This window comes from Erithacus rubecula (assembly GCF_903797595.1).
Source record: "Erithacus rubecula genome assembly, chromosome: 9".
NCBI lineage: Eukaryota > Metazoa > Chordata > Aves > Passeriformes > Muscicapidae > Erithacus > Erithacus rubecula.
The window spans coordinates 21,379,511-21,396,553 of NC_136660.1; the positions used below are offsets into that span (position 1 = coordinate 21,379,511).

At 47.3% G+C, this 17,043-nt stretch overlaps 1 protein-coding gene across 3 annotated transcripts in view; it reads left to right on the forward strand.

Moving 5' to 3' along the window:
• Window positions 1–17,043, forward strand: part of HPSE2 (heparanase 2 (inactive)) — a 109,786-nt gene that overhangs the window by 71,665 nt on the left and 21,078 nt on the right. For all 3 annotated transcript variants that reach the window (XM_079313139.1, XM_079313138.1, XM_079313137.1), the window contains 3 exons: window positions 2,764–2,937; window positions 3,492–3,663; window positions 14,019–14,066. In XM_079313139.1, coding sequence (XP_079169265.1) covers window positions 2,764–2,937; window positions 3,492–3,663; window positions 14,019–14,066 — 394 coding nt within the window. The remainder of the gene's footprint in view (window positions 1–2,763; window positions 2,938–3,491; window positions 3,664–14,018; window positions 14,067–17,043) is intronic.

Here is a 17,043-nt window from a genome sequence, read left to right on the forward strand (position 1 = left end):
TCTATCCCAAGACAGTTGCCAAGAATAAAGGAAAGTAGATTTGGTACCTGCTAGTCTTGGTATCAAGAGTGGCTGTTTTAACAATCTGGTGTGATGCAGAGATAGGTTTATTATACTTTTCTGCTCTTTGTAGCTTCAGTGCAGGCTGTAGGTCTATCTGTCCTAGGAGACCACTGGAAACGTGCAGGACTGAACCCCAGACATGTGTGTGTTTCTCCTAGCTCACTCCCCTGATTGCTGAGGTTTCCAGCTCGGAAAGTCGTGGCAGAACATGAAATGCACGTGGCATCTCTGCGTCCAGGCGCACGGAAACAAAATAAGTGTCATGGGGAAAATATAATTTCACAGTGGCAGGCCCTGTGTTGGGATAAACAGACGTCTTGTTTCCTCTTATGGATGCATGGAAAATCAATTCCCAGTCTTCTGCAGTGGCTCCTAAACATGAACCAAATCCCCTTTTGTAGTACAGTTGTTTTGTGTCAGTGAAAAGGTTTCATTTCTAGCAGGGGAACTGCAGGTAACACCTTTTTTACTATCCTGATTTATCAATTTGGGTCTCTATCTTCTCTTCATAGGAGTCTCATTTCAAGTGCAGCTTTTTGCCTGGGGGTCTGAAGTTAATCTGTAATAAGTAACTGTATCTGTCTCTAATTGACTAACATCCAGAAAAGCAGCTAATGTGCCTGAACCACTGGGATGAATACATTAGATTAATCTAATTCAGCTACTTTTCATTCAAACAACCAGTAGCATTTTGAAAAACGTTGTGAAAGGGATTAAGAATTTCTCTTCCACATTTTTGTATTCTTCTTCTTTCCATAACTTTGCTGTGTTGCATTAAATGTTAGCTATTCAATTAGCTTATTTCCTAGACCCTCCTTGAAACTTTACTTTTCAAATAAGTTTATTCTTCTCAGACCTCAGAGCTGACTCTGTATTCACTGAGACCTTCAGTGACCAGAAAAGGCAACTGAATAAACACAGATATACAGTGAACAGCTTATCCCACCTGTAGTGAGCAGCTCCCTCTTGTCACTGTTTCACTTATACCTCAGGTGGGCAGCATGGCTACAGAAAATCTTGGAGCACCTTGGAGATCTTGGAGAATCTTGGAGAATTGCTTACAGCAATTCCTTGAGTGTGTGGTGGCCTTCCCTACATCTCCTCCATCTCCCTTGGCAAAGGTGGTGCACGGTATCACCCTGGTGTCATGGCAAGTCCGATGCATCCTCTGCTCCTTTATGCCCCACTTTTTTGGAAATGTGCAGATAGACCCAGAGCAGGCTGCCTAGACCCTTCACTATAACAACAAATTACTGCAGGTTGACCTAGGTGTACATATTTCTCACTGCAGTTCAGTCTGGATAGGGGTTACAGCAGTTTCTGGAGAGAATATCCTGTGCAATCCTTTGTGTACAAAGCCTCAGACCCCATCAAGGTATCAAACCTAAATGGCTGATTTGCTGCCCGCAAGCCCTGCTCTCCTGTCAGTAGATTGCTTCAGTGTGATTTGTTCTTGGCACTTTCTGTGGCTGTTGATCATCTCCTTATATTTTTTAAGTGCTGACAAGCAACTTGGTTTTTTGTCCAAGTGTTTTTCTGGGACCTGAAGCCAGTCTGCCTACTCTGTAATTCCCAAGCACCTCCTTCCCCTCTTCTGAAAGTGGAGCCTACGGCCTGCCCTCCCTGGCCCCCTGGAACCTCCCTATCCCTGGTGGCTCTTCAAAGTTAAGTGGTTGCATCTCCAAGGCTGCTTCAGGAAGCTTGCTGAGTGTCCTGGGATGCAGTTCAACAGGCAGGGATGATTGAAAACACCACAGTTATCTAATTGCTCTCTAACCAAATCTCCTCTTGCTGTCACGTGAATTTGTATCCTGCTAACACTGGCATTAGCTACATCAGCAATTTATTGCTGTTGAGTTTTTAAGGAAGTTTTCATAAAAAAGGGCATTAAGTGTTTTGTCTCTCTGCCCTGTGCTAGTGTCACACCTCCCTAAATATGGGGTCAGCTCTTTCTTTGGTCTCTGCTGTTGCTGCTGGCCGGTGTCCCCACTGCTTGTCGAGGCCACAGTACAGGGAGATGCTACTCAGACACTTTTGGGGCCAGCAGATAGGACACAGATCCCAGAAAGCCCCCAACACCCTGCTGCCATCAGGGTTGGGTCAGGCTGTCACTGGGCAGGGAACCCTTCTCTCCCCAGGCTCAGGGGTGACACAAAGCTCCCCCCTTTGTGTGCAGGACAGGTGTCAGCCAGGTGCACAGTGCATGGAGCCTGTAGGTGATGGTTGCTTGCACTGGGTTACTGCACTGGGGCTGCACAGCAAACACCAGGCTGTTGTGGGGTGCAGGAGAGGTGGCAGCTCTAGGGTAGTGACATCCTCATCTGCTCTCCAGACACTGCAGGGATCTGCTCTGAAAGAGATGCAAGGCAGAATAAGCACAGAAAAGGACAAACTTTCTTTGCCAAGAGCAGATGAAAAGCAATGTTATGAAGTCACTTGTCTCTGGTAACATGGCCCCAGCACTGACACAGAGGTGGAGGGCATCCAAGTTTCGTGCTGGAAGGAGATGAACCCACACCTGGAATCCTATCCGGGTTTCAAAGGTCAGGTGCCTTTCTGTGGTTACAGATGTCGTGGGGATGGCATTTGACCCTGGCTCATCCTACATAGAAGGCAAGGTCTGATGGACAGCAGGATCATTTGAACCCTCTTGGAACTAACTTTCCTTTGAATTACAAACTGTTTTTTGTTTCTTCCCAGCCAGGTCTCTAGACAAACTCTATAACTTTGCTGACTGCTCTGGCCTTCACCTGATCTTTGCACTGAATGCTTTGCGCCGAAATCCCAACAACTCCTGGAACAGCTCCAATGCCCTCAGCCTGCTGAAGTACAGTGCCAGCAAGAAGTACAACATCTCCTGGGAGCTGGGCAATGGTGAGTGTGGGAACAGGAGAGCCACAGCAATGGAGCCTGCTGCACCAAAAGATACTCACTTTTGGAAGAGGATACTTGTAGCTCCCAGGGTGCTTTGCCAGTGTATTTTCAGAGGGATTTAAAGGCCCCTGCTGTAAGGCAGCACCACCTCTAAGACTTGGTGTGGGTGGGTCTCTTAGCTGGACATTTTTCCCAGTTGATATTAAGCACATGAAATGTTTGTGCCCTGGCTGCTGGGCCCAGCTCATCCTGGGAGCCAGGCCAGCACTGTAGGGACTTGTATGGTGACTACAGTGCCAGTGAAAGTGGGCAACCCTATGGGGACAGGAGCATGACACAAGGTACAGCTCCTTCACTCAGCACACAGCAAAAGGGGCACAGGAGAGCAGGCAGTGGCTGTCACCCACTCCTCAAAGGCTCCTGTTGCTCTGCAGAGCTGCCTGTGCCCTCTGAGGAGTTCAAGCTGTGTGACAGGGTGAGCTGTGTGTCTCTCTGGAAGCGCAGAGGAGGAAGCAGAGCTGACAGGTTTTGCTTGTCTGTTTTTATTTTCTCAGAGCCCAATAACTATCGGACACTGATGGGCCGCTCAGTGAACGGCAGCCAGCTGGGAAAGGACTACACTCAGCTGAGAAGCCTGCTGCAGCTGATCCGCACTTACTCCAGAGCACACCTCTATGGGCCGAGCATTGGAAGGCCCAGAAAGAATGTCATTGCTTTCCTGGAAGGGCAAGTGGTGTTGCATTGATTAAAAAAGCTCAGAAACCCCTCCTGAGACCAATGTCCTTTGCAGCAGGAAGGTTTGCTCCTTGACTTTCCAATGTCCAGTAGCCTCCAGGATAGGGAGGCTCTGTGTGGCTGTGCCACCACACTACCAAAGGCTTTAGGACATGGTCACCTGTACTAATGAAGTTCTGCAGAGGTCCCTGGTGGCATCTTGGGATGGACTAATTACACTCTCCCAAATATTTCCAGCATTTCCAATTATAGGCAGATGGAGGTGTCCACCTTTTTGTGATGTTAAGACAATGCAGGGGTGTGGATGCAGGCTGCTGCAGGCCCAAGGGCTGCAGGGTCAGGATGTGGGCCCTGGCACCACTTACCAATGTGCACGTTATCTCTGAGTCCTCCTGGACAAATTGCTTTGCTCTTGCCATTTGGTGATTTATTCTCCCTATGCTTTCTCCATCTGTGCATAGGAAGAACCTGTAGCAACTTTCTTCACTGGCCAAGCTCTCTTCTCCCTCCTAGGGGGATTGGCATGTCTCTGGTTTGGAAAGGCCAGAGGTGGAGAAGGAATGGTGACAGAGAGGGATGCAGACACCTGGAGGTGACATTGGACAGCTACAGGAATCAGGGAGGTGTGGGAGCCTGCTGGCAGCAGGAGTTGGGTCTGTGTGGCTCGAAGACCATGCAGCAGAAGGGAAATTCCCTGCAGGACTGTAAACAGAAACTCCAGTGCAGAAGGCTGGGCAGGGGGAGGTGTGGAAGGGACTCTGCTGGGAGCAAAGCTGGGTCTAGCATTCATTAACATCTGCAGGAATGATCTGGCAGAAACAATAAACAGCACACTGATGCAGTCCCCAGCGAGGCGGGGAGGGAGCCAGGGCCAGATTCTCAGCTCTGCTGCAGCAGCACAGAGAGACCATAAAGCTGGTTGAACCAGCTGCAAGGCCAGCATCCCTCGCAGGGACCAGCCCCTGCGCCCACACCCGGCTGCCCCGATGGCACGCAGAGCCCCGCGGCTGGTGCCGCGCGTGGGAGCGGCGCAGGGGGAGTTACAAAATGCTGTAGTAGCCTTGATCAGCAGGAAATCTATTAGCGCCAGGAGGAGCAGGCTGAGTAAGGAAAACAATGGGGATGAGAGCCAAGAAGCTATTAGAGAAGGGGAAGTCCTACTGCTGTGTTTGCCCTTGGTGCGCCGCAGCCGGGTCCCAGGGAAGAGGGGTCGGCAGAGCCAAGTCGCACGGCCAGGGTGGTCCAGCAGCTCCGTGTCACTGGGCTGTGCTTTGACTGACAGCAACACGGGGAGCAGGGCTGTGCTGCACAGTCTGGTGGAGATAATGGCAGACACCCCATCTCAAATGAAAGGGAAGGTATGTAACAACTGCAGTCCTGGTGACAGGATAGTGGGTGCTCTTCATAAACCCCCCAAGTGGTGTGGAAAAGCTCTGATGAGCATGCCTGCTCTCCAAGCTATATGTTCTTTTCTCTGCTGCCATCCCTGCCTTCCAGGATGAGTCTGTTCCATGGGTGCTCAAAGAGCTTTGTCTCTCCCATGGAGAAGCCTTGTGTCCTGCATTCCAAATCCTGGTGTCTGCAGCTCACAGCAAGCGGCACGTGCCTGCATGGCCTTACAGCCTGCGGGGTCCTGTGGGGAAAGAGCTGCTGGTCTTACCACATAAAGACCCCATTATTACCAGGCGGGGCGTAAAGAGGAGGGACAAGTCTGATTACACAAAGACAAAGGGCTAAACGCTCATTTGCAGTGTTTGGACATGGAGTTGCAAAAGGATAAACAAATAAACCCCAGTGCCTAAGCTCTTTGACAGTGTGAGCTTTATTCCCAGTAGCTCCCCAAGGTCTCTTCAATATGTGGGTTAGTGCTACCGAGAGCTCTGTCTTCTGTAGCAGCATCCAGAACTGGTCTACAGGATGTGGCTCGGTGTGTGCTTGGTGCTGTCACAGCCAGGACATGCCTCTCAGAGTCCTGAATGAGCCACACACAGTCAGCAAGCAGGAGAGAGGAGAGGGAATTTAGGAAGGTTCTCACAAAGGCAAATCTGCCATTTGCCTTGCTAGACCACCATGAGTGGTCTACACAGTGCTCATAGTAGGTTGAAGGCTCCCAAACGAAGAGTGTGCAGCTCACAGTCCTGATGATGTGAAATTTGCAGTTTTTCTCTTCTTTAAAAAAAAAAAAAAAAAAAAAAAAAAGATGAACAGCAGGAGTCAACTATGTAGGAAGAGATATGTGAAGTGGAAGATCATGCATTAAGAGTTAACTTAGGCTGGAGGGGTGAGATGACAACCCCAATGCAAAGATGGGATGGGTGGATTAGTCTGCCAGGCAAGCATTGCTGTGTTACACACAGTGAGGGAGTGAGTTTTGGTAAGGGAAGTAATGGAAACGAGCTGAAATGGGACAAGAGACCTCAGAGAAGCCCAGAGAGTGTTCTCCAGCATTAGAAACTGGCATTAGATGTTCTCCAAAGAAAGACTCTGGAGATAACTGAGGTCCTAAAACAGAGAAAAGTGTCACTGTGAAGTGTTAAGTAGAATAGCATTTTCCTGTTCCAAACATTTTAGTATATTTTTAGCTGTTACCTCAAGCAATAAAACTAAACTTATTCTTTGGGCTTAAATTTTGTCCTGAAATAATGGCAGTGTCAACATGAGTTGGGCATTTGTATCTGCTGAACCCCTCCAGGGCTCTCCTGACTAAATCCTTATGCCTGTCCTGTAGGGCAGGGTGGGACAGAACCCCTCCTGCGGTGCCACCTTTCTCTGGGGTCTGCTACAATAATGGGCATTTTGGGCATCCAAAATTTGTAACATAGAGGAGGGTGGGAACACTGTCCACTGCAGAGGCTGGTGGTGGTAGCAGGTGACACCAAGCTGTGCTGGTGGCACCCTGGGCTGGCAGGTCCTGGAGCCTGGACCTGGGCCACTGCTGTTGGTGTAAGGACAGGTTCTGCAGTGGAGAGCTGCTGCAGTGGCTGGACCTGCTATGCAAGAGGCTTGAAATGGTGTCTTGTGGATGCACAGGTGCAAGAGGGAATTTCTCCAGACACAACCAACAGTTGAGTTTGATGAGGTGTTAATTAGACCATTCATGCAGCCTGAGCTGTTGCAGAGCAGACCATGTTAGCTACCTACTGTGTCTGCTGGTACAGGAATCCCAGAACTGCTCAGAATTTGCTTGGGGAATAAAATTATGGGATTCTAAGGAATTAACATAGATTTTAACAGCAGATCAGGAGTCAGACACAAAGGTTAATGCATGGCTGGATAGTCCATTTGGTGCTGCAAGAGAAGAAACATGAGGAAAAGCTATCAGGAAAGAGATGCTAAAACTTGTTAAAGCTCAGAACATGTGGTACAAAACTTAGGCTGGCATGTCTGGTTGGATTTGGCTCTGTGCTCTCATGACCCATTGCTCCTCAGCTGGTGTAGTCCAGTTTTTGCTGATAACTCACAAGTTTGACAGTGTTACCTCCACCATGGCAGGAGCTGCAGCAGTGCTGGCACTTCTGCCCATGCTAGACTGGCTGTTGATGCTCTCTGGCCAGTTTAGGTCCTGAGACTGCTGAATCACCAGAGAAGTGAAAATTTTTCTTGTCTGGAACTACACTCTTCCCATATTTCTCATCCCACAGATTTCAAAGTCATCAGATCTTGTGTCTCCTTGGCTTTTTCTCTGCCCTCTTTCCTTGGTCCCTTTTTGCTGCTGCAGTCACCATTCTGGTCACAGAGCCACAGCCCCTCCAGCCAGCTGGCAGAAGTAAGTCATGGGGCTCCCGATTGTCAGTCTTCCCCTTGCAAGGCACAAAAATCTCTCATCCTTCATGATTTTACTGCCTCCTGCTCCTGGTTTGTAATGCCTGTGGAGACTTAACCACCCATCTTGTTCTCTGTGTCTTCTTTTTGTGGTGTCATTCCACAGGGGTCTGAAAGGAGCCCATTAAGCTGAAGAACACTTTTGTCAGTGGTGGTGAAGTCCTTCCTCCCTGTCAGCTGTAGATATGCCAGGACTGCCAGGAGGCATGTCCTATTATTTGTGACAGCCAGGTAGGGGTCAGGTTAATACCAGTCCTCAGCCTTGCTCCTTTCACCCTCAAATCAAGCCCAAGCCCAGGTTTCTAACACTTATCTGGTAGAGAGGACTGTTAGCTTATAGCTCATGAAATGGCACAAGTTGAACACTGGGGTTCCACCAAAGCAAAATCAAAGTGCTAAAAATGGGAGAGACTCTGGTAGTGTTTTGATGGTAACTGCCCCTGCCTTATGTCTCTGCCACCATGAGGATGAGGAGGGCTGTGCCTGTCTGTGCAGGTCAGCACGCCTCAGTCAGTTCAGGCATTAGTTTTTCTCCAAATGCTGCCAAAGGCAGTGTATGGACAGAGCTTGTTTGTTTAAATTCAAGTAAGAAGGAGAAATAAGTAACTGGAGTAGGTGGTATCTGGCAAAGGGAAGGGCTCTGGATGAACTGCAGGAATGAATGTAGGCATTTTTCCCGTTCTCTTGCTGAGAAGGACTTCTGCCATATTCAACACAAGGGACTTGTAAACACTGCATTTTTAGAAGCTGTTTCTGCTGTTTGACTTTCTTTAAAAAAAGAGTTTATCCTTTCTGAATTGCATTACACAAGATACCGCAAGGTTGTGGCACAGACTGTACCAGGGCACTCAACAGATCCAGAGCAAGAATTTTGTGCAAAAATTTAAGCCTCAAGACAAGGAACTTTAAATTAATGATACAAAGGGAGGAGCAGGTCACTGCAGCATGAACTCAAGCTCTGGTAGCATTGAACGTATGAGTGACTCAATTCATAAATATGTCGAAATGAGGTGTGAAGGATGTGATGACTCATTTTGCAGTTGGTTATATAGCAGGGTCAAGGAGCTGAGATATAAGCACAAGATTTAGCTCCTGCTCTTGTAGAAGGAAAGAGTTAATATAGTTGTTGCTTCTGAAACTTAATTTGATTTCTGGAATGCTGGAATCACAGCCACCTGTATAGGAAGAGCAAAATGGATAAGAAAGGACATTTATGAGATTATGGCACTGTGTAAGTACACATTGTACCTTGTTTCTGATTGCTATCTACAATCTTAGTCATTTCATCTCAGAAGAGATCAAATAGAACCAAGAGGTTACGGAGAGAAGCTGAGGATGTGCACAGTGTGTGATTTCTTCACACAAGAAAAGATTAAACAGGCCATGCATCTTCAGCTCAGAAGAGAGACAGCTCAGAGGGAATGTTACTGAAGCCCAAGAGCCTGTGAATGGGGTGGTTGCTTCACAGTGCAGAAAGTAGCTTGGAAGGAAGTTTTGTAAAGGAGGGGGAAGGTTATTCACATGGTATGCAATGGCATTGTGTAAGTCATTTTCACAGGGTGTTGTGGAGACTAGAGGTAGGTGAGTTCCTATCTCTATATCCCCCTAACTCCTTGAGCTCCCCCTAAGGAAAAAAGCCTTCCTTGCTGGAAGGCTTGTGCAGCCCTACCACAGATCAGGCTGGCTGAAGAAAGGTGATGCTGAGCAGATGGAGAATGAAATATATTGAGATTTATTCCTAGTTCATACCAGACTCTGCTCCCCAGAATGAAATTCATGACTATCCACTGCAGGATAACAGTGCCACAGCTTGTGGCATTGGTGGGGTCTAGTATCTCTTTCTGCTGCTGCAAGTATTCAATTGTGCTGCTGGAACCTGAAGCAGTCAGTAAATGACCCTCAGCAGCCAACTGAGACACAAGATGAAGCTTTTTCTACCCACCACTGTTGTCTCAAAGGGCAGAAATCTGCCACCCTGCTCTAGGGATCCACCAGGGATCACCACAAATACAGGCAGACAAGTCTTGTTCCTACATTTGGGGCTTGTGCAGGGTAGAGACTCTGCTTTGTAGTTCTTCAGGGAGTAGCAGATGAAATAACCCATGTTTGTAAAGTCTAGCACTCAGGAGTCATTCAGATGCTAAACCACCTGGGTGCCTCTGCAATAACAACTTGTTTCCTTGTGCAGCTGCATTATTTTTTTTTTTTTAAATATATATATAATTTAGAGGATTAATATATGCAATTACCTGCATGGGAAAGAGATTTCCAAATGTGGATGTCTCTTTAATGTATCAAGAGTAAGCCTAGGAAGTTCCAGAGACTGGCAGCTGAATCCAGACACATTCAAATGAGAAATAACATACTTGGAGGATAATTATCCATGGGAGCAATTTAATTAAGGTTGCTGTAGATGCTCCATGACTGACAAGTACTGAATCAGGACAGGAGATGTGTTTCAAATATCTGCCAACACTGAAGTGAAAGCTGTGGTCCAGGGAGTTGTGGTTATGGGAGATGCTCTGGAAGAGGTCAGCTTTGACCCATGGTGCCACAATACAGAGTTTGGGTGTCAGTACCATCTTGAGATGTTGCAGCCCTCCTGGTGCTAATACCACCATGCCTGGGGCAGAGATGTGAACTGCTACAGCCACTGAGCAATGCTGAATTACATTTTTCTCAGTTCTAGCTCAATACAGGGCCCCACAGGTAGCAATGGTGGCCTGGGATGCTGGCACAGAGCCAGCTGCAAGGGTAAGAAAATGGACACAGAGTATTGAGATGAGTTGGATTGGAAACGAATTCAGAGATTATCCAGTTCCAAGCCCCCTGCCATGGGCAGGGACACTTTCAGTAGACCAGATTACTTAGGACCCCATCCAACTTGGCCTTGAACACTTCCAGGGATGGGACATCCACAACTTCTTTGTCAACCTGCTCCTGTGCCTTATCACCCTCACAGTGAAGAAGTTATTGCTAACACCAAATCTAAACCTACCCTCTGTCACTTAGATGTCCTTATCAAGTTCTGTGACTTTGTCTCATCCTCAGAATCAAAAACTTCCTACCCAAGATTCCTATTCCTCTACATGTCACTGATATGATGTTCTGCTTTCTCACCTAGAAATGCTGTTCCAGAGGATTTCAAATACTTTTCCTGAGGATTTTAACATGTGCCCAGGTTTCTGATCTGTGGAAATCCAGCCAGGGGATTTACATGGGCAGGTGTTGGGGCTGCCACCCTCCTGAATTTCAGAGCAATGCTACAGCACTTGCCCCTTTTGCCTGCACAGCATGGGCTGAGCTTGTCCCAGGGCTCCTGGGAGGGATGTAGTGCACATGTGCTGTGGGGTCAATTGGTGCTCACAGAGGCCCTGGTGTGTAGGAAAATGGCAGATTTCCAGTGCCAGCTCAACACATCTGCGTAGCACATGTGCAGGGATCTGAGCTCCCCTGGGAGGCTCTGGTTTGCTGTGCCTGCACCATGGAAATCACACAGCCCAGGAAATCCCAAAGGAAAATGTGTCACCACTGGTCATTTGGACCCTATGGATCTTCACTGGCCTCAAAATCTGTGGATGGAGCAGCGCAGGTGCTATAGGAATAAAGGGATTAGTTAAATCCTTATTCCTAAAACAAGGATATTTGGATATCTGTGCGTTACTGCATCTCCACCTCCCCTAGGATTTCATCTCTTGTTCCTGCAGTAGCACTTGCTGGTTTCTGGGCTGCCCTAGGTTCCCTCTGGAGAGTAGAGACCATTGCCCACGACATCTGGGGTGCTCCAGGAACAACTCCACCTTTAAAGGCAGGACTTGAAGAATTACCAGAAACTTCACCTTGCAAAAACCCCAACAAAAGGAAAAAGGAAGAAAACAGAAAGAAAGAAAAACAGACATGGAAAAGAAAATTTGAGCTAGACTGGTTTTATCAAAAGATTTTAGTATTACCAAAACTAACTGATTTATCTTGCTATTATAGATGCAGAAGAGGAGCACTAAGCAAGCCAAGACTTTTCTGCCCTGTTTTTGATCTGCACTGTGCTGCCTGAGTGATGCCCTAGAACAGTTTCTCAGGAACTTTTTATCAATAGGCCAAGTAGTTTCCTAGAGACATGGGAGATGGATGTCCTGCTTTTGCTGCTTCAGGAGGTTATAATGAGGGCTTGCTTTGCTTTCCCCTGCTCAAACATCACTGTAGATTGTATGTGTCTTCAAAGGGGCTATAGGCCCCATGGAAATGGCAAGGAAAACCAGAGAGTTTCTTCCTTTAAGCTTGGTCTGCTCATGGTTTTGGTCTGAGAGGGAAGAGTGCCAAGCTGAGCCTGAAGAGATGATTCAGTAAAGTCCAGGATGGTTTACTTTCAGCCAGAATGTAAAGCATTTGAGCTTAGAAAACAAGTTGGTCTAATCTTCGAATCCAATTGCAACATATTGATCTTCAAATTCAATACAGATTGTGTTCATAATTTCAGCTTAGAGTTCATTAGTTCACTCTTATAGACTTTGTGCATCGCATTTTATGCAGCAGCCCCTGCACAGGGAATTTAAAACCTGAGAGCTGGTGCTTTTTACTCTTTTGGTGTATTTCTGCACACTTAGTTTTATACAAGAGCAATGCCTCCTCAGCAATATTTGCAAAACTTTCTTTTTTCCAGGTGACCAGTCTGAGTTGTGGGGAGCTCACACCTCTTCCTATGGCTGCACTAGGGCTGGCCCAGCTGATATTCTCCCCCTGCTCAGCTGGGGAGGAACTGTCCCCAGCCATCACATTGCCACCAGTCTACTAGGCTTGACCCTTAAGATAGATGTAAAAAGCATTTCAGAAAGGCTTTTTCATCTTTTACAGAGCCTGGGAGCTGAGCTCATAGCGCTGCTGGGCAGAAGAATCAGGGATGCATCAGTGCTACAGGAGTTTACAGCATATTATTGTTTTTCCATTTCTAATTGTATCTCTTCTCTCTCTGTCTGCAGGGATTTATTATTGCTGCCTTTGCCAGCATCCTCTTATGCTCCACAGGGTCCAGCTGCCCTTTTGTCCCAGTCTATAATTGATCATGGTCATTAATTTAAAGTTAGAATGATCATTTCCGAGCTATATTTAGCCTGAAGCTTGGTGCTCTTGTTTCAGACCTGATTAGAGGCTCATGTGCTGGAAAGCTGCTGCTCATCCCTGCCATGACAAATAGTCTGATGGTCTCTCCTCACAAACCTTCCCCTTCCCTACCCTCAGTCATGGGGGTCCCCTTGGGGTCGCTGGACCCAGCATCACTCACCCCTGTGTGGAGCTGGGACAGCTGTGACATTGCTGCTGTGTTCCTGGAATCCTTGTGCATCAAAAGCAGCCCAAGAAAATACAGCATCGTTTCCTTTCTCAGCACATTCTTGAGCTCAAGCAAATGTCTCCTGTCATGTGTGTGCATTATCACTTCCAAAATGCATCAGCCACACAGTGCACGTTGCACTCCTGCACAGACAACGTGCCTGTCCAGTTGGAGTGTGCCTTTATGTGTTTCCACATCTGTGCCCCTAAACACAACAATGTAAGAGCTGCTTGGGCTTCCTCTGCCTGGGCTTCCTCATGGGATCTGCAGTTTCCCAAGTTGCTGTTTGGATTGCTGGGCTGGGGAGCCAGGGAGAGACCCCTGCAGCTACCAGCTCCTCCTGTGGTGGTTCATATGGTGCCCAAAATTAGGAATTGCTTTAGTTTCGGCACTGGCAGTGTGAGCAGGTGGAGCCTGCTGTGTAGCCTCAAATCTGACTCAAACAGGACATGTCTGAAAAAGGTATTTTCTTTGCCATGTCAGAAGCCATCAGGAGAATGTTACCCATATATCACTGACTTTAACCTTATCCATGGAAGTGCTGTGGTTAGGCACAGGAATGGAATGAACCATAAGTGCACCCAGGTCAGAATCCCATCAGTTTGCTAACTGCCAATGCCAAAGAAAGAGTCAAAAAATGGAAAATACTTAGCAGTATTAGACCAGCTTTTCCTCCCTTCCTCAGGAGCTTCCTGAGCAGGAGGTGGCATTTTTGCAGATAATAGCTTTGCTGAGTTTTATTTCCATTTTCTAGTCCTAGCTTGAATCCAGGCAAAGAGTTTGTCATATTAAATACATATTGGGGGCTAAGAAGTGTCTCCTTTTAAGATGGACATTTAAAACATATTCTTTAATTGCTATTGAGAGTTGCTGAAGTCACAGACCTTAATGCATACCTCAAGATCTTGTTCCTGAAATGCTGTTGTGTTCTGAAAGCTCTCCCTCTCTGATCTAAAATGATGCCCAGAGCTCTGCTGCCTGTTGGGTTTCAGTTTGTTGTTCTGAGCTGTGCTTGCTACTAGCACTTGAATTAATTAGAATTTATTCCTCCTATTTAAGGACACAAAGGCTTCATCAGGAAGTATTTGTGGGTACAGTGGCCACCTTTGGTATCTCGTGATGCAGGATGAGCATTGGTTGTTTTAGGATTTCCCTTGTGACAACACTGAGCTCATCTGGTTTCTTCCTCTGTTTCCCCTAGGTTCATGAAAGTGGCTGGTGGCACAGTGGATGCTGTTACCTGGCAACAGTAGGTATTCACCATTCCTTCTATTTTCCAGCTCTCGGTTTAGTGATCACAGATGCTGGGAGCAGAGCTGGTGTCTCTCTGGGTGTCAAAGGGGCAGATGTGCTACAGCCACCTCCTCTGTCCTGCTGAATTTACACAGGTGAAGGAGGCTCTGCCCCTTTTTGTCAAGCCACTCAAACAATTACAGGAGTGGATGTAATAACCTTTACCTCTGTAGCTGAGACACTGAGACAGGATAAAAAAATCACTGCCTGCATGCCTGGCCTGCTAGACTGCTGGAAACAGAGCCCTGAGCTGGGCTGCTGAGTCTCCAGAGGCAGCTGGGAGGACAGGCAGCTCCAGGAGTGGCCCAGGTAGGGATAACAAGGAGGCAAAAGCCACCTGTGACAGAGGTAAGGGGCTATCTGAAAGCCCTTTTCCTTTCACCCCAATCACTGTCTCCTCATGCCCACTGGCCTGAATCTAAACTGGTTCATCCAGACAAGGGAGAGGCATCTTAGTCCAATGGTAAACACATAATGTCCCAGCCCCACTCTGCTTTGTAAGGCTGTCCACAGGCACATGGCTGTGCCCTACATGCAGGTGGAGCCCAGAGCAGATATCAGTTAACAGGAGATGAACGTCCAAGATCCTGGCCCAGCTGAGGCTGAGAGAGATGCTGTTATCTGTTTTTCCTTCTGGTCCTACAAATGCTACATTTCAGATGAGCAAAGGAAGCTCTGAGCTGTAGCACTGAGTGTAACAAGCACCATGTGGAGGGAGAGGTTTTCTTATCTGAGGGAAAATGCAAAAACATCTTTTTCTTCCTCTTATTTCCACCTGCCCCAGTTTGCATGCTGTGGCCAGCTGAGTAGGCTCCCCAGCAGGCTGTGTCTCTCTGCAGTGGGAGTGCAAATACCAGTTCAGAGGTGAGGTACTGCACAAGCAATGACCACCAAAACTGATAGCAAAGAGGGGTTGTGGGGCAGGCAGAACTCTGCTGCCACAGAAAGGACACATTTCAGAGACAAGTATTCACTGGAGGAAAAAACCTATGATGAGACCATTCTGTTCTCAGAAAAAGTGGATTTGCTGTCATGCTGGGTTATGCACCCCATGCAGGACACTGGCTTGAGCATGGGAGCCAGGGTCTCAGGTCCAAGGTGTGGTTGATTGTGCTGCCCACAGGTCTTGTTCCCATGTTGATTCTTCACAATGGCCTTCATGAGGTGCTCAGGCTGCTTTGCTGAAGGGCAGCAGTGGGGCTTGTGAATCCATCACTTGTAAAGGCCCTTTGGAGACCTGCTCTTAAGTAGAGCTCAGTGGGGTTTAACGTACGAGGTTGTAACAAACACATCTGTGGTCTCTGTGTCAGTGGGTTAACCTTGGAGGCTTCTGCAGAAGCAGCTGTTGGCATCTTAGAGAGGTTTATAGCTCCAGACATGACCAGCAACCTGTAAATCCCATTCCTGGAGCTTGGCTTGTCTCTGTGCTTGCCTGGGTGTTTAGCTCCTTGAGTTTCCCTGCCAGGCAGCAGCAGTTTGCTGCAAGGGGGACAGTGGGGTAGCAGAGCAATTGGAGCAGGGTTTGTGTTACTTACAGGCTCATGCTGTGCAATGATGATCTATGTCTCATCTGGGAATTTGCTTTTCATGATTACACGATGTGCTGATCACATTTACTTAGTCCAGGAATTTGCTTTCTGCACCAGGGCTTGATGGCTGGGCCAAGCCCTTGGATGAGTTGAAGGAACAGTCTTCCAGGCTTCAGATGTGGAGTCTCATCTGGTGTGCAGGGAATCTGCCTGCATGGCTGCCTTGAAAGCTTTTCTTATAGGATCAGTCTGAGGTGCTCGTCAGGTCAGCTTGTGGTTGGGAGGGCTGGTGCAGCTCCCCACAAGGGTCAGCAGAGCTGAGCTGCTGCCTGCTGACCCATTTCCACTGCAGTGTTCCTGCTTCTCCCCCAGCCAGGGTTTGCAGCTCTGGAGATAGCACTCATATGTGATTGTGAGGACTGGCAATGGCCACAGCTCTGAGCTGGGCTTCTGTACTGTTTATGAATAAATGTCAAAACAGTGTCTCATCCCTCTGCTCCAAACAGCAAAACAAAACAAAACAAGTTCCTTTGTATCCAAGAAGAAAATTATTAGCAGGAAACTAAACCGCTGTCTAATTTCAAGTATGAGTATTTCAGTTCCAAACCCTAACGTTCTCCTGGGATATTGGTTATAAATTTGTCAAATCTGTTATTCCTTTGAAAAGTCTGTGCTCAATCCAGAAAGGGAATTGAGAAGGGAATATATTTCAAGGAGCCTTATTCTGTGTGAAAACAGAATATATCTGAAATATAATTGATAGAAAAGTGATACTGGGTGGAAATAAGCAGCTCACCAGTGAGCCTCACTCACTCAACTGAGTGTGGTTTCACTTGCATACATAACATAACTCAGCATGTGTGCCTCCCTTTTCAGAAGTAAAGTTTTGCTGGAGACGGATGTGTGAAAGGCTTCAAAGTGCTCAGGGAATTTCCTCTAAAGGAGGGTGTGACAGTGGCTCCCAGAGATTTGGCATTTCCCTGGTGATTTAGATTGTTATGTTTGGTTATGAGTAAATGCAGACCCCATCATCCTTTGGATGTGGGTTTCCACTGCTCAGGATCCTCCCCACAGCCATCTCTTTGCTCTGTGCTGGTATCCTCACACATGGTGGAGATTCATTGTCCACTTCAACCAGCAGCTGTGCCCAGTTCCATCCCTGGGCACACTCTCTCAGTCTGCACAACTGGTTTTTCATTCAAAGTCTTACACACTGCTCCAAGTTTGTCAAGTTTAATGGGCAAATCCTCATACAATGCTGCCTCTGAAACACAAATCCCTATTACTTATGGGGAAAGTAAATGTTTGCATCTTCAAAACTAATGGACATCTGTCCTTGTGGCTTCTTGGAGAATATTACTTCCAAGACAGAAAATCACTTGTCCTATGTGGCAAATCAGAGGT